The sequence below is a fragment of the Asterias rubens genome, chromosome 8 (assembly GCF_902459465.1).
Source record: "Asterias rubens chromosome 8, eAstRub1.3, whole genome shotgun sequence".
In the NCBI taxonomy this organism is placed as follows: Eukaryota; Metazoa; Echinodermata; class Asteroidea; order Forcipulatida; family Asteriidae; genus Asterias; species Asterias rubens.
In genome coordinates this window covers 21017685-21041364 of record NC_047069.1, presented here as the reverse complement: position 1 = coordinate 21041364, position 23680 = coordinate 21017685, and the positions used below count along the sequence as shown (strand labels likewise).

At 37.4% G+C, this 23680-nt stretch overlaps 2 protein-coding genes across 17 annotated transcripts in view; one reads left to right on the top strand and one right to left on the bottom strand.

The window, feature by feature from the left end:
- The window catches only part of LOC117293693 (relaxin receptor 1-like), an 83687-nt gene extending 60117 nt beyond the window's left edge, over positions 1-23570 (top strand). For 2 of the 10 annotated variants that reach the window (XM_033776096.1, XM_033776097.1), the window contains exons 12-23: positions 5923-5997; positions 6345-6425; positions 7502-7573; positions 8515-8586; positions 8959-9030; positions 10070-10141; positions 10765-10994; positions 12746-12965; positions 13573-13805; positions 14435-14602; positions 16208-16387; positions 20038-23570. In XM_033776096.1, coding sequence (XP_033631987.1) covers positions 5923-5997; positions 6345-6425; positions 7502-7573; positions 8515-8586; positions 8959-9030; positions 10070-10141; positions 10765-10994; positions 12746-12965; positions 13573-13805; positions 14435-14602; positions 16208-16387; positions 20038-20150 — 1588 coding nt within the window. In that variant the 3' untranslated portion in view covers positions 20151-23570. Of the gene's footprint in view, positions 1-5922; positions 5998-6344; positions 6426-7501; positions 7574-8514; positions 8587-8958; positions 9031-10069; positions 10142-10764; positions 10995-12745; positions 12966-13572; positions 13806-14434; positions 14603-16207; positions 16388-18691; positions 18781-20037 lie in introns of all 10 variants that reach the window. The other 8 variants (XR_004519457.1, XR_004519461.1, XR_004519456.1 and 5 more) reach the window with 8 other exon arrangements.
- On the bottom strand, positions 20948-22686 carry LOC117293696. 7 transcript variants are annotated; one of them, XM_033776105.1, is made up of 3 exons: positions 21762-22632; positions 21346-21705; positions 20948-21109 (listed from the first exon to the last, which is right to left on the bottom strand). In XM_033776105.1, the coding sequence occupies exons 1-3, from the start codon at positions 22613-22615 to the stop codon at positions 20968-20970; spliced, it is 1356 nt and encodes a 451-aa protein (XP_033631996.1). In that variant the 5' UTR covers positions 22616-22632; the 3' UTR covers positions 20948-20967. The 7 variants fall into 7 exon arrangements, with proteins under 7 accessions (XP_033631996.1, XP_033631995.1, XP_033631993.1 ...); XM_033776104.1 differs by lacking the exon at positions 20948-21109 and having other exon boundaries at positions 21116-21705; positions 21762-22555; positions 22616-22686; XM_033776102.1 differs by lacking the exon at positions 20948-21109 and having other exon boundaries at positions 21116-21705.
- Positions 23571-23680: the final 110 nt, after the last annotated feature.

Below are 23680 nucleotides of genomic sequence, written 5' to 3'. Positions count from 1 at the left end.
GAGTGTGCTCACTCTTTTAATTTGATTGTTGTATTTCAGACGACTATAACGCATACTTTATTCCGACAGGGCATTAAATGCATTTTCATCCTTTAAAATGTTTTCATGCATTCTTAAACACAAACTTCGCTTCTAGATCAAATAGTCCACGGTTGACAGTATTATCAAAACTAAACACAATCACGAAACAAAAGACGAACATTTCCTTTACGAGCATCAATATGTCCTCTTAAAGCAATGTGTATATAAATCTTGTAGGCATTATTATTCAGTACGGGACCTACAAATCAAATCGACTTGCTAACACACATTGGCGGCAAGAATAATGAAGCTTATGCAGTATAATTACACATGTTTTCTTTCGGGAGTTTGGCGAGGGTTGTAGTATAAAAAGCAATCATCAAATGTAGCTTTTGTTTTTTTAATTGGGTAGTGAAGTAGATTTTTCATTTGTTCAAGAAGTTAAAAAAAATATTTGTATTAATGACATTATAAAGAAACATTCCCCTAAGAAAAACATGTTTATACGAAAGTGTTTTCTTTGTCGGTTAAATTCTGAATTGACATTTCCAACAAATTCATGTTTTTTTTTCGTTTCTGTAAATCTTTCATGGTTTCCTAACACAATAAATACATACAATCTATCTCATTGGTTGGGTGGTTATGAAAACAAATCAAATGTACAAAATGTGTATGTTAGTTTACTGTCTCGTGAAGACGTAAAGATTGTCCTGATCGAAATGTCGAGTTGTTTTTCGGAACCATCATCAACATATAAGACAGATTTATGTAAATTGACGTTACCGCAAACCAACCACAAACCTTGTACAATTTTTTCCCAAAATACAAAGTATCAAATCCTAAGTGGTTTGTATCAACCTTGTTTAACAATTACTTGCTGCTCTTACCTTGCCAAACATTTCCCCTGTGGTATGATTACCTGTTCCAACATTTGAGCATTATAATGTTTCAGCCATTTTTGTACCTTACAATATAATTAACTAAGTGGTATCAAAATGGAAGAGTATCTTGGGTTCTCTCTTTAGGGAAGTTTATGACAATATTCGGTATATATATCATCTGGAACCCCCACAGACACACGGCAACGGCAAGATGGACATTGGATATTAGTACATTCACCGATATTAAGCTCAGAGTAGATTCCTTAAAATAGTGCCATCGTTCAGCAAATCCAGTGAACCTTTTAAATTAAGATCGTGTTTTGGGATTTCTTTGTTGTGTGTTGGGAGAATGGGATAGACAATTGATGGGAATGTATTTACTTGAAAACTCCACCAACATTTGGTTATAGCAACTGATAAATGGCCCACTCAGTTACTAGTGGGTTGATGGATAGCATCAACAAGAGTTGAACTTTGTAATGAGACGTTTTCAGATTAATCGAACACACATGATTAGGTAGCACTCAAAAAGCCGTTTTAACGAGCTCTAATAGTTAAATTAAAAGTCCTTCAATAAAAAGAATTACCATGCAACTAAAACGGATTTTTTTAAATCACAATGTATATAACGAATCAAGCAAGTGAGATTTTATTTATATTTTTTAGTTACGAGAGGGACTAATAGAGTGAAACTGCTCAGTTTTGAGATTGCAAACTTAACATATATTTACACGATTTCGTGCAAAGCAACACTGCGATCGTTGACATCGTTGCCGAAACTGTTTTTGGCAGGTGGGGCATTGCGAAGGAAGATTAACGTATCACTTTTTAGCTCTTAGGGTGGTTTAATTTTTATAAATCTCCAGCATCAAATCTTGTCATGGTAAAGTTCAAGAAACTGATGCACATATCTGCCGTGTTGTCTCCCATTTCTCCGTTTCTGTCTCTGCTGCACGTAAAGATTAGCCAGGCAATCTATTATGCCTAACCAAATCGCCGTTTACACACGAGGATTCAAACTGAGTAAGGGTAGTCCTAAGACATTTTATTAGCAGCACGGGTGAAGTTTAGTTCTCCGGGGAGAATCTACTTAATGCCAAAGCAAAACACTGCTCCTGTAAACAAACATCAACACATTAAAGTGGCTGTAGAATTCAAGATGCATCAATTTAGTGTGATTATGGAGCATGGAGGGGATGCATGAAGCACTGGCGGTCTGTTAACCTAAATTCATTGTCCATTGCAAAGGTTTCCGCTGAGAAAACCTGGAATGGCCTTGAACAAGAATGAAGCAGTCTGGCCTTTCTAAGTTCTGTCTTAAATGCTGCTAGAACAGCTCAAACGTTGTTGTTGCTGACATGTTGTTGTTGCTTTTGCTGCTACCGCTGTTGTTTGTTTTATTCACACTGTTGTCGATGTTGCCGTTGCAGTCGCTGTCATGCTGTTGTTGCTTGTTCTTGTTCTCGTTTTGTTTTTGTGTTCTTTTACAAGACACTTGTTTATGATTCAAGCTATTATAACGTGTAACAGTTCGAGTATCGTATCGTGTAACCCTGCGCTAATTTAAACCTACGATGACAGTTGACACTATTGGTACTTGTCAAAGACCAGTCTTGTCACTTGGTGTATCTCAACAAACCTGTGAAAATTTGAGCTCAATCGGTCATCGACTATGCGATTACTCATTTCTAGAAAACCACGCTACTTTATGCTACCTACACTAGGGATAATATGCTAACGAATGTGCTTACGAACGGAAATATTTAACATTTGCTCAAACTTCGCAACATTCGCCACAAATTCACTACGTTCACAAGTCATTCTCCACCTCCTTACGAAGATCGGTCACTTTAAGGCCGAGTTATAGTCGGTCGCGCGATGGTCGGGCGTCGGAAATCTTGACGCGCGATCATAAAAAGACACGGTTTTTAGGCCTCAGTCTTAGGATTGTGCGCAAGATTTCCGACTATAAACCGGCCTTTATGCTGCTCTCACGCGGCGAATATGCTAGCGAATATGCTATCGGAAGGACATATTTGACAATCTCTCAAACTTCGCAGGATTCGCCGTGTCTTCGTAAGCGTTGGTAACAAATTCGGACGTTTACAAACAATTTCTCACCTCCTCAAGATAGCTCAATTTACAAACCGGTATAAGCGTTTGCAACGTTCGTAAAGGCATTGGCAAGCGTTGGTAAGCATTCGTAATATATTCGTAAGATACTGGTAAGGAGAGGTCCGACCGAAGACGATCGAGGGGTGAGACCGAAATGAAAATATTCACTATCCAACCGCCATTTTGGACGAATTCTACGCGCATTTCAAATAATCATGTTCGCAAGAACATTCGCCACTCTGTGAGAGGGGCAATACGAAGCGCTTCCGTACATTCAGCGATTGTTGTGAAGACGGTAATTCGCCATCGATTTTCGTAAGAATTTGGTAAGCCATTGGTAATGTTGGTAAAGAGTGCGTATTATGCGTAAGATATTGGTAAGGAGAGGTTTAAGGACGACAGAGAACATATTCACTGTCAAATCGCAGCTTTTGGGCGAATTCATTGCGAATTTCAAACATTCGTATTCGCAAGATATTCGCCCAAGTGTGAGAGTAGCATTAGAGGGAGCCGTTTCTCACAATGTTTTATACAACCAACCTCTCCCCATTACTCGTTATCAAGTAAGGTTTTATGTTAATAATTATTTTGAGTCATTACCAATAGTGTCCATCTGCCTTTAAACTGCTTACAACTTCGAGGCCTTTAAAACGCTTAGGAGAGTTCTAAAGACGCCGCTATTTTTTCATCGTCTGAGCGGACTATCAGTCTGCATGTTGTGATTTAATGTATAGGCTCCTATTCAAACCGAGCACAAGATGTACTTGCTTTTTGTTAAAGGTACTACTGGGAAATGATATATGCCATGCTACTAATTAGCTACTTGCTCAGGGAGCACCCCCCCCCCCCCCTGTTTCATTAGGTTAAATGTCCATTTCGTAGTAAGTTACAAATGAGATCTATTACGGAGGTGTAGTGACGCATTAGAGTAGGGGGAGGCGTGACTTGAGATGAGAACGACGCCTCAATGTTCAACCACGCAATGACCTTACCAATGGAAGTCGGACAATCAAATCAAACTTGACTCCATAAAGAATACTTCATTAATGTTTTCCAGTTAAAGGGATGCAGTACTGCTTATAGTTTTAAAGGCAGTGGACACTATTGGTATTTACTCAAAATAATTATTAGCATAAAACCTTACTTGGTACTAAGTAATGGGGAAAGGTTGATAGTATAAAACATTCTGAGAAACGGCTCCCTCTAAAGTGATGTAGTTTTCCACGAATTTAATTTCGAGATCAGATTAAGAATTTGAGGTCTCGAAATCAAGCATCTGAAATCACACAACTTCGTGTAACAAGGGTGTTTTTTCTTTCATAGTTATCTCGCTACTCCAACGACCAATCGAGTTCAAATTTTCACAGGTTTGTTATTTTATGCATATGTTGAGATACACTAAGTGAGAAGACTGGTCTTTGACAATTACCAGTAGTGTCCAGTGTCTTTAAGGGACTCAATGTCAATTAGCGAGTGTCTTTTACTGAGTTTTTTTCTTACAAAACATGGAGAGAATCTGAGATGATCTTCACATTGAACGAATTGGCCTGTATGACGTCATAACCATGATTAAATTATGCTGCGCTATTTCGGGAGTCAGTTTTCGAGTGTGCAACAAAATAGTGCGCATTTGGGCGATATGCGCATTTAAAAACGCGCCATATATAAATCACATATACAGTTTGACAACGAGCATGAGCAATTCAAAGGCTGCTCGTGAAATGAGCGCAAGGTAAAACAAAAAGACTATTTAGAATTTAGCCTTTTTTCAAACTGCACCGCCTGTAAATTGATGAAGAAGGATAAGTGAAGCTTGTGAAAGGCATTGTATGTAGCTAGACCTCTCATCGTTCGCACTTTTTACCAATTATTAATATTTATAATTACAATATTTTACCCCAAACAAAATTAAAAAACAATCAACATAATCATAATAACATTTAAAATTTATATTGCGCCCCTTAGATACAAAATGGTCAGAGGCGCAGAACACATGTTAAAAGGTACAGAGTGGAAGAAAGGGACAAAGAAAAAGACTGATCCCCAGGCCAGTGCTCAAACATGGCAACATTACTCACCTATGTAAAGACTGATCACCAGGCCAGTGCTCAAACATGGCAACATTACTCACCTATGTAAAGACTGATCACCAGGCCAGTGCTCAAACATGGCAACATTACTCACCTATGTAAAGACTGATCACCAGGCCAGTGCTCAAACATGGCAACATTACTCACCTATGTAAAGACTGATCACCAGGCCAGTGCTCAAACATGGCAACATTACTCACCTATGTAAAGACTGATCACCAGGCCAGTGCTCAAACATGGCAACATTACTCACCTATGTAAAGACTGATCACCAGGCCAGTGCTCAAACATGGCAACATTACTCACCTATGTAAAGACTGATCACCAGGCCAGTGCTCAAACATGGCAACATTACTCACCTATGTAAAGACTGATCACCAGGCCAGTGCTCAAACATGGCAACATTACTCACCTATGTAAAGACTGATCACCAGGCCAGTGCTCAAACATGGCAACATTACTCACCTATGTAAAGACTGATCACCAGGCCAGTGCTCAAACATGGCAACATTACTCACCTATGTAAAGACTGATCACCAGGCCAGTGCTCAAACATGGCAACATTACTCACCTATGTAAAGACTGATCACCAGGCCAGTGCTCAAACATGGCAACATTACTCACCTATGTAAAGACTGATCACCAGGCCAGTGCTCAAACATGGCAACATTACTCACCTATGTATCTCATTTCACACGTAAACTCACACATACTGTAGTTTTCGATAGTAAATTATTGTTCATATAGCAGAATACGACCGTTGTATTGATGATAGTGTTAATGTTGTTGTATCTTTCTCTGTTGCCTTTATGCAGGATGTTGCCAAATAATAGCATAAGCAGTTTAGCTCGTTCCGTAGCATTCCGTGATACTCCAAGTTTAGTCTGGTTGTAAGTATTGCTTTCAATTATTAAAAACAACTGCAAATGGAACATTTTATTATGGTTTACATTTTTTATGAAATGTTAGCGTGGAAACATTGTATTATAAAGAAGAAAAATTATCCAGACAAACTCGGAATCAATTCTTGAATAATTAATATATATTCAAATGAAACTGTTGTTTGATACAAATTACTTTTTTTCATGAACGCTTCTGTCTATTGATTCACTCTTTATACTGAATGTTTTATTTTCATTTAAATATTAACCCTTTCCATATTTTGCCTGTATCTATTCAGCTACTTTGTAAAGTCAGTAATATTAATCTTCTTATCCGCTTATCTTATTCCTTGCAGCGATATATCCGAAAATCCACTAGGAAGGCTATCTCCGTATAACTTCTCTTTACCTGGTAACGTCTCCATAATTAGTCTCTTGTAAGTATCTGTTTAGTCTCTTATTGTTTACAAAATGTTTGATTCCTTAATTAAATGGAATCTGGTCAATCTTATTCGATAACCATGCCCTATACACGGCAGAGGGAGTTACCCAAAAACAAACAAACAAACAACCCAACAAACACACAGACAACAAAATAACAACAGCAAACACATGCAACAACCGAACAAAATAAAATTATAATTACTACAATTTGAAAGATTCCGACTCTGATAGCCCAATGAGGCCATTGGATAGAGAGGTACACACTAAGAGTACCAAATGTAGTGACGCCAAAATCGGGCATTTCAAAATCAGGTCCTGGGTGCTCACTACGGAAGACCTTCTCTTTGAAGACACCCCTCGTGTGTATAACTTTGCTTATAGTCTGTTTGGTTGAGTCTATCGCCTAGTGTTTTGTAAATTGAAATTGTGTGTTGTAGAATGGAAATAAAAACAAACAAACTTCTGATAAATGGGGAAACGGTTGTTGTGAAGACGACCAAAACAACAGCCTTGATATCAATGTGATACTATGACTATGATGTCTTGGCAATGTTGAGAAATGCTCACCAATGCCCATATTAGGTGTAAATCTCTTATTCTTTAGTTATCTTTCTTTTCTATTTCCTTCACTTTGACAGTATTTCTGATGACAATATTTTTTCTCTAGGGGATCGGTCGTCAGAATCAAGTAATTGACAATTAAATTAGCAGAGATTTGGTGCTCGCGAATGACGCGGTAATTTTGATTATTTAAACCGAAAACAAATTTATGGCATGTGTTGAAAGGGAAAGTTCCCGGCACTGGACAGTTTTCCTATTAACTGAAACATTTCCATTGATACTAAATTTTTATTCACAAATTGTGTGCTTTAAACAAGAATAAGCTCTTTGATTCAAACATTTTTTTATGAGTTGTTTCCGATCATTTCATGAATCCAATTAATTTGTTCGAAGTAGATTCACTTTTTTAAACCATACTAATAGTTTTCATTTTTGGAACATCATTTTGTTGACCATAGAAGTTTTGTTGAAGATTAAGTTTGTATTTGTTTTGTTTTCTACGGCACAGAACAATCAACAACTGTAACATAAGCAGCATTCATCGAGACACATTTCGATCATTCCGTGGCCTCTCAGTCCTGTAAGTTAATTATGATTGTCTTTAAAGCCATTATACACTTTCGGTACAAAAAAAATAAATAAAAAATCACAGATTTACAAATAATTTACAGGGTTTAGAGAAGGTAATGGTGAAAGACTGCTCTTGAAATATTGTTCCATGAAATGCTTTACTTTTTGAGAAAACATTAAAACAATATCAATTCTCGCTAGCGAGAATTACGGATTTATTATAAACACATGTCATGAAACGGCGAAACGCGCGAAAACAAGAGTGGGTTTTCCCGTTATTTTTTCCCGACTCCGATGGCCGATTGAGCCTAAATTTTCACAGGTTTGTTATTTTGTATATAAGTTGTGATACACGAAGTGTGGGACTTGGACAATACTGTTTACCGAAAGTGTATTGGTCTAGCACAATACACTTGAGTCATGATGGCTTATTCAGCAAAATGTTTGTTTAAATCCCAGTCATAACAATGTTTCCTAAACCATTGCTTCACTTCCCAATTAAGAATATATCCCAATTAGGAAGTCATGTTAACCCCATTTTAGTAAGAGTTAACTATTAAGTAGAATCATAATTCAAATTAGGAAATAAAAATAATATCCAAGTTTTGTAAGACGTTATCTGTGGTTGTTGTTAGAAGTATTTGTTTTATGGTTTAATTTTCAACTGTTAAAATAAACACAATAATGCCTGTAGTTTTATTGCCGACACAATAATAGGAATATGAACTTCATAATCAATCAGACTATAATCCAAATTAAATAAAACATTTCCCAAATTATTCAGTATCGATATTGGCTTTCTAAATGGAGAATTATAGATATCATTCTTAATAAGGCACAATCTTTAGGGCGTGTTACTATTCAATTATTCTCGCATCTATTTCTAGATATCTCAGATAGTATACTATTTCACTGTATAATCATTTTGCATTTTCTGTTATCTTCCCTCAGGCATTTATCGCACAATTCTATAAAGTATTTCCCGTCAGGCTTGTTTAGGAATCTAAGTAAACTTGCTGACCTGTGAGTATCGAATTGTTCAGTTGACTGATATGCATGTTATTTATATATTCTTATCAAAGATAAAGCACAGACTGTAAAGCACATGAAATACTAACCATCCCTATACAACTGACCCACTACCAACATCGAACCATCAAATCATCCCTTTCTAGAAAAAAAAGATGGTTTACATCCAGTGTGTGCCCCCCCCCCCAACTTCATGCCTTTGTGATGCAGTACTCTAAATGCTTCTTGGTGGTTTGGGGGTGCACGAATCTAATCACCTCTTAGTGTTTTTGTTAGTCCATGGTGTCCCCCCCCCCATGATGACTAACCTAGCCAAATTATCACTGATTCTAAATAGTTGATGACCTCATTATTTCTCCTTTTCAGTCATATCGACAACAACCCAGCAACATCTCTTCCTGAGGATCTCTTCGATGGACTCCACCGAATAGACGTTTTGTAAGTTATATCAGTCACATCAATATACACCATTTTTGTTTTCAATAATCATAGGTTTTCACTTTATTTTCATTGCCAGAGGCTACGTATGCATACAGTTTACAAACCCAAATACTTTATTGTGATCGATTTTATGAGGTTTCATTTTTACCCTTTAATACTGATTTGTTGTTGTAAGTCAGGACTGTAACAGCACCATGAGAAATCAAAACACTTTCACAGAATTACTAAAAGACTATTTTTTCATTATTTTCTTAACTCAGTCTACTTTGGGGTTATTTGAGTTAATAGCTGAGTTATTTGGACGGAATCAACATGAATAAAGTCAGGTCTGTATACAACGACAAGGCGAACAGATTTAGAGTTTCCGGAAACTTCAGCATGAAGAGATTCAAAAGTTGTGTACTGGACGTCATTACTTTTCACAGAGACAGATAAAGTAGATCTGTACAGTATTGCAACTCCTCCACCAGTCTTGTGAGGTCTTGGGATGTGATGAAAGTAGTAGCCAGCAGGGGTACACTGACGACATGTTAAGTTGTTGTGTGGTCTCAGCCGTGTTTCTGAAACGGCAACAAGGTCCAGATCTTTTTGGAGAACAAAATCAGCAAAATCGTCATACTTGTTACAGATGGACTGTGTGTTTATAACACAAAGGCTGAGTTGAGATTTGGCTGGAGTCACTGGTACTGGAACAGATGGGAGTGTAACTTCGGGTACGGGGGGTTTATGAACAGTTCTACGGCGACCAGCTTTTTTACCACGATGTGTAGGACGGTAAACAGTGCTGGGATTTACAAAAAGGCCAAGGTTCTGTAATGATAATGTACAGGAAGGCAGCAGAGTTGTAGCACGTGTGGATGGGGCATAACGGAGAGTGCGAAGCTTGTTCCGTGAGTAGGAATTTGCAGAGTTTGGACTAGCTTCTGCTGAGTTTGAGTAATTGACACCTTCAGGGCCAAATCAGTGGAAAAGAAGCTCTTGAAGCTGCGTAACGTTCTGAAATTGCAGTGATTATTTGTCTGTTTATTTATTTCAGGGATTTACAAGGAATGACAATTACTAATATAAATTCTCGGATGTTCGAGGAACTATCGACCCTTCAGCATATGTAAGTGTTATTCATTAGATAGATGTCATTAATTTTTTTACAGTAAGCTTTCGAACTTTAAAGTACTTTGAATTCGCAATTACTCATTAAAAATATACAACCGGTAAGAAAGGACAAATGTAGGGACACCACTCGACCAACAGTAAGAAAACTGTAAGAGCAGAGTTAACACGACTTAGCTGTTAACAAAAACAAGTTTGAAACTTTAACTGAGATCCTGTTGGACTGGCATCTTGCAGGTAAAATGTGTTGTTAAGTCCCTAGCTAACTTCACTTGCGCTCACTCACCCGTGATATCAAAGACGACGGTTTGTCTTCAAATCAATTCAAATCAAATCGAGACACATTTGTTTCCTTACTTCTTTAAAAAATATCGACAAGTACATGTAAGTAGCAGTAAGCAGGGTAAATGTAATAAATAGAGTATGAGTTGTTTTGATAAGCAGAAGCTTGTGAAAAAAATAGCCAGACAGATAAACAAAGAAACAAAACAAACATCATACATTCAAACAAAAGATCAGAGGAACATAATACATTGATGAACCACTGGCGACCTTTTCTCTAAAAACAACATGCAAATTATTCAGTGTGTTAATTCATAAACCTTTGTTTCCTGTTGACAGTGAATTTTCCAAGTTTGACTATTGTCGTTACGCTCCACACGTTCGAACATGCAAACCAAGGTCTAATGGTATCTCGTCATTTGAAGACCTATTGAAGGATGGTATACTACGTGTATCTGTATGGACTATTGCTCTACTTTGTTTCTTTGGTAATGTTGGTGTTCTCATCAGTCGATTCATGATGAAAGCCGAGAATCGTATTCACTCACTAGTAGTCATCAATCTCTGCAGTAAGTACACTACGAGTTTGCTTTCAGTCCCCCAAATTCATTCAGCTACCTAAGCACAAACATTAGGTAAGCACGACAAAATTATGCTTACCAAACCAAGGTTACCAGCCAAAATAGTACAATATGTGACTGGTATCCAACTTATTTCTGGCTAAGCAGAAGTTGGGTCTATGAAATTTGGCCCTAACTTTTAGCGTAACCAACTTCCTTTTGTACGCGGTGAAAGTTAGAGAGAATTGAGGGATACACGTTGGATTGATCTCAGTTGCGGCTTAAATCATTCTTAAGCCATGTCCCTATTATGGCTTAGGCTGTAACTATGGATAGATCAATGCAATTTATCCAGGATGAAGCAGAAGCAACCAGCCACAGGCCACAGCCACAGCCACAGCCACAGCCACATGCTTTAGTCGACTTTCCTTGCACTTGACGATACTTTGATGTCCCAACTGTTGGTTTATGTTATTTATTTATTTGTATTTAATATTATTTCATATTATTTTCTTATTTTAAATGTTTTTTGTTAAAAATAGATTATTATTTGTTATTATTTATATTATTAAGTCTGAACTGATGCCTAACTGATACAGAAGCTATGTTTAAATCTGTCTTTCGGGGACTAGTTACTACCTAACAAAACCTAATCACAGTTGTGGACATTATGTTGCTTCACTTATAGTGAATCTAAAACAAAAGACGTATTTCGTTGCGAGACTTTTGATTTCTTCAGACATGTCAAGAGAAAAATAAATAGATATTAAGTGTAGGTCAAATAACAACCAATACAACAATAAGTGCATCGGCTAAACGCACAAAAAATATTAGGTAGGAAAGACAAACATTGTAAGTAAACAGAACTTGGCCCAAGTCTACAAGTCTACTCATAGCAATGTTCCCTTTAGAGCGTCCAATTTCTGAGACGACAGCCCCTAAGGGGAGTATAGCGTCTTGTGGTTGATTGCTTGCTTGGTTCATGCCAGAGAGCGAGCACGTACTGACTATAGACGTCCTTGGTATGACAGTCAGTATTAACTTGTCAGTAATAAATGCTGAGGGGTAAGATGAGAATAACCATCGTATAGCTTAGTTTGAGACTAAAGATAATCCACACACATAATCCTAACACAGTCTGCTTCAGAATTATTATAGTACGCAAGTCACACACATAGTAATTAATCCTAACACAGTCTGCTTCACAATTATTATAGTACGCAAGTCACACACATAGTAATCCTAACACAGTCTGCTTCAGAATTATTATAGTACGCAAGTCATTGTAAATAATTGTCAGATGGTTTGTCTTAGCTTATTAAATTTTAAATCAAAAAGTTATTGCAACAATGGAACACAATCTTCAAAGCTGTGAGTTGTTTACAAGAAGTGGAATAGCATTAAGATTGAAGATGTTTATTTTACACTTGTGCAGAACAGTTGCTATTTTTATAAAGGTCGTTCTGTATAATTGGTCTAGTTTAGAATATAAGAACACACCCCTATCAAAATTGTGGCGCACCCGGGACTTATTTTAGGCAAGGACTTGCAGTTTGTTGCAATGAGTTCAGTGTTCACTGATAATCACGTGTTTGGTGTTGTAGGTATGTAACTTAATCTGATTGGTACTCGTTATCCGCTACGACAGACTTATGGCTTGACCATTGACTCCCTAGAAGCTCGGACGATCCAATCATTTCTTATTAATGCATCACATTGCTCCATATCGTAATACTTGTTTGTCTTTTACCTCTCTCTAGCTGCTGATTTCTTCATGTCCATTTACCTCATCATTATTGGCTTCCATGATGTCAAGTTTCGTAATTTCTTCAACATGTATGCTCTTGAGTGGATGCAGGGATCTACTTGTAAGTTCGCTGGTTTCCTAGCCATGTTCTCCAGTGAGGTATCAGTATTCATGCTGACGTTCATATCCCTGGAGCGCTTCATTTGTATCGTATACCCTTACAGGCTTCACAGGTACGAATTTTAAAAAAGCCATTTTGAAAACACTTTAATTGTGTGATTATTTAAAACTAAAAATACCAATATTTTATGTGTGTATAAACTTAAACAACCCTCGAATGGTACGCGCGAAATTTGTTTTGTAATGTTTTGTGCAGGAGTGACGTCACATAACGCACTTCATCTAACAGTTAGTTGTTGACGTCGCCGAGACATGTGTTAAATTGTGACAATTTTCTTAAAATGGCTCAATTCCTTGAAAAAAAAAAGGGTTTTGAAATAGTATGATGGTTCTTAAAAAACTGCGGGTGTTTTAATCAGCATGTTAGTTTTAACGACACCACTTTCTTAAAGTAATTTCCTTCAAAGTGTATATACCTACGACAAACAGTATGCGCTGTAAGTAAGTTCATAACTCCATACTCAATGTTACCAGCTGCTCGGTTTGTCAACCTGTAAGCCTACAGTAATGCATCTATATTAAAACAAATCAATAACACATTTGGCACTTATAAGTGTCTCTAATTGTCGAACATTTCAGTTCATTTTACAACTGTTCAATTTAAAACTGTATTCGTGCAAAGTTTAGCATGATTTGTTTCCTTTTATGTTAAACAAACAGATTGACAAGCAAAGAGGCCACTGTAGTGATGTCGGTTATCTGGTTCTTGGGCGCCCTGGTAGCATGGATTCCGCTCATCAGTGTGGGTTATTTTGTCGACTTCTACGGCAGCAATGGGGTGTGTTTCCCGCTCCATATTCACGACCCGTGGCTACCAGGATGGGAGTATTCAGCCTTTGTATTCCTTGGACTGAATGCGAGCTGCTTCACTGCAATCGCCATTTCTTACACTGGTAACATCACTCAACGAGCATCACAAATTTAAATAGAGGGTCTTTGGGACGATAGGTGGCAGCAAACACGCCGAGTAATTTTTGAGGGGTAGAAAGATGGCGCGTGCACGCATTGTTATAGCCATTCGTGCCGAATGTTGGCTTTGAGTGTGGCTGTGGCTGCATGGCCCAAAAGGCGTATTCTTCAACACTGTCGTAGTAGCCAACGGCCATAGCCGTTGCCAAAGTCTTAGTTTGGAAATGGTCTAGATAAGTGTTACATTTCCACTGTTGGTGAAGTGATTAATTGTGCTGTCACCATTTACAGTTTAAAATGCCAGTTTCATTGGCAACTCATTTTTTTTTTTTTTTGAGGACCAAAATGGAAATAAGCTTTTTCTAGCTTGTGTGTGTCATCCTCGACAATTTTTCGGATTTATATGTCTTTTATGCTCGTTTGGATTTTGTTTTTCCATTTGTGATATTTTAAAAGACTCTATGAAGACTGTCTAATAAACGAAATTGTGGCGGTTATAATAAATTAACCAGGGCAGACAATGATCACTGTGATCAGAATAGCTGGGAAACCTAATCAAAGTGTTCTAGCTTTTAAAAAATAACTCTAATGTTTTCATTACTCTTTCTTTCAGGAATGTTCATCAGCATACAGAGGACCAGAAAAGCTACGACGAATATCGGCAAACGCGGTGACATGAACTACGCCAAGCGTTTCCTTTTCGTTGTGCTGACAGACGCCCTCTGCTGGCTGCCCATCGCCATTCTGAAAATTCTCTCACTATGCAGCTATAAGATTCCTGGTGAGTGCTTTGATTGACCCTTGCCAAGATGCGGCCATCTTGCTTTTGTTCATTCAAGTCGATAAACCCAAAGACCTCATTGCTGCCCATGGTATTTCTAGTGTTGCTTACGCTGACGACACCCAGCTTTACATTACATTTGATCCAGCTGATCGCGCTTCTGCCATTGCAAAAGTTGAAGTGTGCATTCAAGATGTCAAATCTTGGGCGTTGTCAAATAAACTTGCTTTGAATGACTCAAAAACTGAGATTTAATTTTTGAGATCTCGTTTCGCAAAAAAGATTTCGCCGCCAACAATACAGCCCAGTCTGTCATTGAACCATCTGAATTTGCCCGTAACCTCGGTGTTATTATGGATTCATCATTGTGCATGAGTAGACATGTTGATAATGTTTGCAAAGGAGCTCTCATGGCTATTAGGAAAATATCACAAATTCGCCGCTACCTGGATGAAGCAACTAATCCTTCGTCACTACTAGACTTGATTCCTGCAATTCACTTCTGTATGGACTCCCAGATAAAGATATTGCTATACAGAACACTGCGGATCGCCTCGTTTCTTGTCTGCCTCGTTCTCACCATATCACATCTGTACTAATGCAATTGCATTGTCTCCCAGTTAAGTTTCGAACAGTTTACAAAATTCTTCTGTTAACTTTCAAGGCTCAAACATGTCAATCTCCTGCTTATTTATCTGAACTTGTTCATCATTATTCCCCTACTCGGACTCTACGATCATCTCAACAGTCATTGCTTTCTGCTACTAGAGCTTCTTCCATTGTTTATGGCCACAGATCTTTTTCTTACGCCGCACCGTTTCTTTGGAATAGTCTTCCTGTGCATATTCGCCAAGCTAATACTTCACAATGTTTTAAGTCCTTGTTGAAAACTCATTTGTTTAAAGCTTCCTTTTTGTAATTTGCCTATTTGTATCTTGTATCTTTCTCTAATTGTTTATTTTATTGTTTCTTTAATGCGCTTAGAGGCTTTTGCATTAGGCGCTTTACAAATGTCTTATTATTATTATTATTATTATTATTAAATAGAGGCTGCAAGGGAAATAGTCTGGTGCCATGATATGGAAAGAGAATGAACAACAGTTTGTTCTTATGTTGAACCGTCTACTAACCTTAACCAAACCAATCTGACATGCTGTATTGATTTGTCCATCAAACCTACCCTGATGAAATGACGTTCATTAAAATTCAATTTGGATTTTATCAAATCTGAAAATTTGTCGCTGACACTTGGACAAGAAATCAATGCAAACTTGAGATTAAAAACTCGATTCAGTGTCAAAGACTGAATGACATTAATTAAATTTATGTCTTCAACTTAATGACACATCATGTCTTCAACCTAATGACACATCATGTCTTCAACATAATGACACATCATGTCTTCAACATAATACGATGATTACATGTGCTGCTCAGTACGACCAGTCTGTATAGAGACCGTTTTCGTACGGTGCTCTAGGTGTGCCATACAAACCATCAAAATGAGACGATGTATAACTCACCAAGACTTTATCAAGTGGTTATGGCACTCCTGGAGGTCCATCGATTTTAACTTTATATTTCATCTTTCTTTTCTGATTGTAGCAACCTTGTATGGCTGGATCATCGTGTTTGTTTTACCCATCAATAGCGCCCTCAACCCAATCCTATACACAATCAGCACAACCTCGTTCTCACAGTGGTTCCACAAACACGTTAAGTTGCGAAGGCGAGGCGAGGGTCGTGGTAGTCTTAGATTCAAGAACGAATTCTCGTCCATGGGAGGTACAGGCATTTATTTTGTATACAAATCTAGTCTTGTTTCAAGATGTAATTAAGTTTACCGAATCCAGCCCGCACCGTATCCGCCACCAACTTCATGGTCAATTTATATTTTGTTTTACTTTTTACTTTTTATGGTAGTTTTTATACGCTATTAATTCAGTAACATTTGTCATCTCTTTCTGATTTATTGCTTACAATCTTGTAGAAGCAGCTTTTACTTAAAAGTCGTGAAAAACCGTGATATTATACTTCATTACGTTTACAGACCACTGCATGCCAACTGTGATTATTGTAATGAGACCCTTGACACGCTTGGCAAACTTCAGTTAATTGGGTTTAAATATAGTCGATGATCTTATCGTTGAAAAATCTTTAAATAATTACCCCATTCACCTGATTGAAAATGCTTTTTTTTTTAACAAATTGCATTATACGTTCTATACCTAAAAACATAAACTGTGTGCGATGCAGGTTAGATTGACTGCCTACACTTGTACTGATGTCGACATGACGTTAATGCACTGGACACTTTGGGTAATACTCAAAATAATTGTTTGCACAAAAAAATGCTAATTACTTTGTAACAAGCAATGGAGAGCTAAGAGATGTTAAATCTGCATCGTGGATAAAGAATATTGATTGGTTGATGGTATAAATCATTGTGAGAAGCGGCTCCCTCTGGACGAACGTGGTTTCTGAGACAGAAATAATTTCCCACTAAATTATTTGATTTTGATTTCGACGAGACCATCAAAATTAGATTTTTAGGTTTCGAAATCAAGCACATGAAAACACACAACTTCGTGTGACAAGGGTGGGTTTTTTCCATCATTATCTTGCAACTTCGGCGACCATTTGATTTCAAATTTTCTCAGGTTTGTTATTTTATGCTTTTTTGAGATACACCAAGTGAGAAGACTAGTTTTTGACAATTACCAAAGGTGTCCAGTGTCATTTAAGTTTGGGAATTAAATATTTAAATGAAGAGGTGTTTTAAAGACGCTAATTAAATTTGTTCTTTTGTTTAAAAAAAATATATATGTGTGGACTACTTGGCGTATGGCAAACTATGAAACACTATGCTACACTAACTTAGAACGATTACTGCCAAACAATTGTCTTTCCTTTAACAAACATGCTATCCAGTACCAGTCTTATTCGCGAATGTTGATTTTTAAACTCATTGACAGTACCAGTCTTCGTCGCGAATGTTGATTTTTAAACTCATTGACAGTACCAGTCTTATTCGCGAATGTTGATTTTTAAACTCATTGACAGTACCAGTCTTCGTCGCGAATGTTGATTTTTAAACTCATTGACAGTACCAGTCTTCGTCGCGAATGTTGATTTTTAAACTCATTGACAGTACCAGTCTTATTCGCGAATGTTGATTTTTAAACTCATTGACAGTACCAGTCTTCGTCGCGAATGTTGATTTTTAAACTCATTGACAGTACCAGTCTTCGTCGCGAATGTTGATTTTTAAACTCATTGACAGTACCAGTCTTATTCGCGAATGTTGATTTTTAAACTCATTGACAGTACCAGTCTTCGTCGCGAATGTTGATTTTTAAACTCATTGACAGTACCAGTCTTCGTCGCGAATGTTGATTTTTAAACTCATTGACAGTACCAGTCTTCGTCGCGAATGTTGATTTTTAAACTCATTGACAGTACCAGTCTTCGTCGCGAATGTTGATTTTTAAACTCATTGACAGTACCAGTCTTCGTCGCGAATGTTGATTTTTAAACTCATTGACAGTACCAGTCTTCGTCGCGAATGTTGATTTTTAAACTCATTGACAGTACCAGTCTTATTCGCGAATGTTGATTTTTAAACTCATTGACAGTACCAGTCTTCGTCGCGAATGTTGATTTTTAAACTCATTGACAGTACCAGTCTTCGTCGCGAATGTTGATTTTTAAACTCATTGACAGTACCAGTCTTCGTCGCGAATGTTGATTTTTAAACTCATTGACAGTACCAGTCTTCGTCGCGAATGTTGATTTTTAAACTCATTGACAGTACCAGTCTTCGTCGCGAATGTTGATTTTTAAACTCATTGACAGTACCAGTCTTCGTCGCGAATGTTGATTTTTAAACTCATTGACAGTACCAGTCTTCGTCGCGAATGTTGATTTTTAAACTCATTGACAGTACCAGTCTTCGTCGCGAATGTTGATTTTTAAACTCATTGACAGTACCAGTCTTCGTCGCGAATGTTGATTTTTAAACTCATTGAGTCTTTTTATCTTTACATTCCCAGGGTTTTGATTGATCATATTTTTGTACTTTTAAAATAGATTTTACATATGGTATCTCAGACATTGAACATAAACCAGGAGCTATCGCGGAGTAGCATCTCAGCTTTATGAAATGGGTGTGCCTAAAGGTACCGTTCTTGGGCCTCTCCTTCATTACTTGTAATACTTTTGCTGATGTGGTTCCTTATGCAACAGGGAATAATATTACTGATAGCTATGAGTAGTCTCAGTGCATGGTATGATTGTAACCGTCATTGCATTAAGATGCTATGTCAGATTTTTGGCCGATTTGAGTTAGAGCGGGTGATACTCTTTGAAATACCATTCACTCAAAAAAATCTATTTTTTAATGTTTGGGGCCAAAAATCTGACATTACATCTTTAACACATAGAAGACTAAAACAATGCTGTTCCCTTACTAATAATAAAGACGATAATTTGAATGTTTTTGAGAAACCTCACTCGAACAGGTTGAAAGAGAAAGGTACTTAGGGGGTTGAAGTTGATTAAAATGTTACCTTTGAAATGCTTGTCAGAATTGTATGATAAATCAGTTGCTTTTAGGGTTCGCTCTCGTAGAATAAACAGTAGACACATCATTAACACGCTGCAAAAGATACATTGGACTATGTTTAAACTACACTCTACAATAGATCCGCTGGTCGTCTCTGCTACAACTTTGGAATGTTTTTCGATAGGCACGGTTTCACTATACGATCATCTCCATGCTGTTGTTCCTAAGCCAAACATTGAATGCCTATAAAAATCCATAAGGAATGCTGATGCTAGTGTTTTCAACTAAATACCTGCTCATGACCAAAAAACATCCTTTAAGGTTATTGAAAGCTTCGAGAACGTGTAAAATATGTATTTATTAGTTTCGTGTGTTGTGGGGATTTTTTTAATTTATTTTCTTGCTGGTGTCTTAACTTGATTGTTTTGAGGTTCGTCGTCGTCCACGTTTTTCTTTTCGCAAATTTGAAATATTGAAATAGTTCTCCTTTTAATGGGACCATAGTGTAAAACAGCCTCTGAGCTGGTATGTTTTAATTTCTAACTTTTCACATAAACAACTTTTTCTACTGGGCCTACCCCCTTTGAAGTGCACACTCGGAGAGACATTTAAAGTCAAATGCCTTGCCTTTTTCACAGTGTCAAATGTCATTACTGGGATTCGAACTCATACACTCCAATGGCAAAGCTTTTTTGGAAGGTGACACCAATGCTGAAGACTACAGTAATATTGTGACAATTCCAATAAAAACGATAATAATTATAAGCCTATGGGAAGAGATTGTTTTAACAAGACTGTTTTACGTGCCTTTTGTTTCCCTGTCAACTCGAATTATATCATTATTATGTTGTGTAATCTGTCCATGCATTAGGGCGGTTGAACTCCAATACCGATCATCCGACTGAGTATAGTACTGTACCGAAGAGATCATACGACAGTAACTCGTCCCCAGTCGCCGAAGAACCTCAGTGCAGCTCCGTCTGACAGACGCAACGCGAGACACAATGCGTCATCACGGACGCCAATAACTCGTTGGAAACATTGGTATGGTGTCCCATGCTGAGTGAGCAGCCAACAGTCATCATATCCTGAAATAGTTTGGGTATTTTGACTGATTCACCTATTGGGAGACCTGTGCAATTGTACATTCAACATTCGTAATGTCACGCCTAAGTTTTCGGCTGTCTGCCAAAAAGGCTTTTGCCGCACAACTATAACAAGATAGTTGCTTCAGAAAGATCGGCTGTAAAATCACAGTGAAAAACTCAATTTAAGATTCAGTATTCATGTTTGATTGATGTTCATTTGTAAGACGTGTTACATCGCCAAATACTTGAGAACATGGGGAAATTATAAAAAGAAATCAGTAGTATTGAGTGACCCTAACGTGTGAACGCTTGTTCAAAATCAAAAGGTTTAATAATAAACAGTGGTGGTAGTACTTATGCATACCTTACAAGACGATACTATAGCAGCGTTACCAGTACGTACATAACCGTCCAATGAGCAGTGTACTATAAGGCTCATAGTTTTTATACTACGTCATAACCACTTATATTCATAAGAGTTTACAAACTGGAGTTACCATGATGCAAACCTTCTCGTTGATACAAAGCTATATAGTATGATTTACATCAGCATTATTTCAATAACTAGATTTCCCTAATGTAACCTGTTGTTACAATTGCAAAGAACAGTCGCCGAAGATGCAGAATTGACCCGAAGTGATTTTGTTTTATCAGAGCATGTTATTTTTAGAATGGGAGCAACTATGACTGTTCATGGTTAGTGTCTATTTTGTTCATAGCAAAGCGTAAGGATCGTTTAAAGTCTCCACCATAATCACCCTTTTAAGCACACGCTGCTTTTCCTTGTCGCTTAACCTGAAGGTTCCCATGTTCAAGTTTACATAATATGGCACTTGAACGGTCTCATGTCTTAACCTAAAGGTTCCCATGTTCAAGTTTACATAATATGGCACTTGATCTCATGTCTTAACCTGAAGGTTCCCATGTTCAAGTTTACATAATATGGCACTTGAACGGTCTCATGTCTTAATCTGAAGGTTCCCATGTTCAAGTTTACATAATATGGCACTTGAACGGTCTCATGTCTTAACCTAAAGGTTCCCATGTTCAAGTTTACATAATATGGCACTTGAACGGTCTCATGTCTTAACCTGAAGGTTCCCATGTTCAAGTTTACATAATATGGCACTTGAACGGTCTCATGTCTTAACCTAAAGGTTCCCATGTTTAAGTTTACATAATATGGCACTTGAACGGTCTCATGTCTTAACCTAAAGGTTCCCATGTTTAAGTTTACATAATATGGCACTTGAACGGTCTCATGTCTTAATCTGAAGGTTCCCATGTTCAAGTTTACATAATATGGCACTTGAACGGTCTCATGTCTTAACCTAAAGGTTCCCATGTTTAAGTTTACATAATATTGCACTTGAACGGTCTCATGTCTTAATCTGAAGGTTCCCATGTTCAAGTTTACATAATATGGCACTTGAACGGTCTCATGTCTTAACCTAAAGGTTCCCATGTTCAAGTTTACATAATATGGCACTTGATCTCATGTCTTAACCTGAAGGTTCCCATGTTCAAGTTTACATAATATGGCACTTGAACGGTCTCATGTCTTAACCTAAAGGTTCCCATGTTCAAGTTTACATAATATGGCACTTGAACGGTCTCATGTCTTAATCTGAAGGTTCCCATGTTCAAGTTTACATAATATGGCACTTGAACGGTCTCATGTCTTAACCTAAAGGTTCCCATGTTCAAGTTTACATAATATGGCACTTGAACGGTCTCATGTCTTAACCTAAAGGTTCCAATGTTCAAGTTTACATAATATGGCACTTGAACGGTCTCATGTCTTAACCTGAAGGTTCCCATGTTCAAGTTTACATAATATGGCACTTGAACGGTCTCATGTCTTAACCTAAAGGTTCCCATGTTCAAGTTTACATAATATGGCACTTGAACGGTCTCATGTCTTAATCTGAAGGTTCCCATGTTCAAGTTTACATAATATGGCACTTGAACGGTCTCATGTCTTAATCTGAAGGTTCCCATGTTTAAGTTTACATAATATGGCACTTGAACGGTCTCATGTCTTAATCTGAAGGTTCCCATGTTTAAGTTTACATAATATGGCACTTGAACGGTCTCATGTCTTAATCTGAAGGTTCCCATGTTCAAGTTTACATAATATGGCACTTGAACGGTCTCATGTCTTAATCTGAAGGTTCCCATGTTCAAGTTTACATAATATGGCACTTGAACGGTCTCATGTCTTAATCTGAAGGTTCCCATGTTCAAGTTTACATAATATGGCACTTGAACGGTCTCATGTCTTAACCTGAAGGTTCCCATGTTCAAGTTTACATAATATGGCACTTGAACGGTCTCATGTCTTAACCTGAAGGTTCCCATGTTTAAGTTTACATAATATGGCACTTGAACGGTCTTATGTCTTAGGACCCTTTCCCAAACCTAGGGCTTGGGCTCCCGGCTCCGACTCAGGCTTAGTCAGTTAATTTGAAACTGGAGCTTTTAGTACGGGGCTTCAAAGAGAAAGCCAAAGCCTGAGCACTGGACTTTGACGGAGTTTCGAAAATGGCATAGTTTCTGCCTTGTTCGATGTACAAGGTTCGGGTTGCCCACATCACGAATAAGGGAATATGCTCAATATATGACGAGTATACCGCCCTCTTGTTGTCATTAACGGCCCCAAGGGTAATTTCACAAAATCGCATCACATAATATTGTATTCATGCACCTTTGCCCGCTTTATGTGCAGCTGTTTTTAATATCACTCGAGATTATTCGTCTTTGGTTTGGAAAGTGCTGCTGTATTATTTTAATTTATTTGTTTATTTATTTATTTTGCTTTGTTAAGAAAACACCGTTGAAATTGTTCTTATATTATACAAATTACAAATGTCTTGTTTATAAACTGGGACAATTCTGACATCTTAAGAAATTGTAAATTATAAATGTATACACAGTATTTATCTTCTATCTTCACTACTCTGCACATGACTGTAAAATATATAAAACTTAAAAAAAATATATATATATATATATAATTATATGTACTATGTCGTGACTATCTAACAAAACGTGAGCTATTGAAATGTCCTCGTGTGTTTTGTTCATTGGTCCTACATTAGCCCTATATAGCGTTTTGTTAGCCCTATACAGGACTCTTTCTCTGTGTCACTGTAGTACAATACTAGGGCTAGTCCTACATCTACTTTTTCATGGGATTACAAACAAGCAAATGGTTCCAACAGCCAAAGGTAAAGTGTTCTTGATCTGAGGTTCATCACCGATTTGAAATAATCAAGTTTTAATAAATCTGTAATTCCGGTTGCAGGGAAATCCAGTTTCTGCGCAAGTTAGGTGTATGTACTTTGCACACTCCCGACATTGTTGGCTTACTTTTACGCTAAGCAGAGAAAGGTAACACAGAATTCTGTGGTAACAAATGCTCAA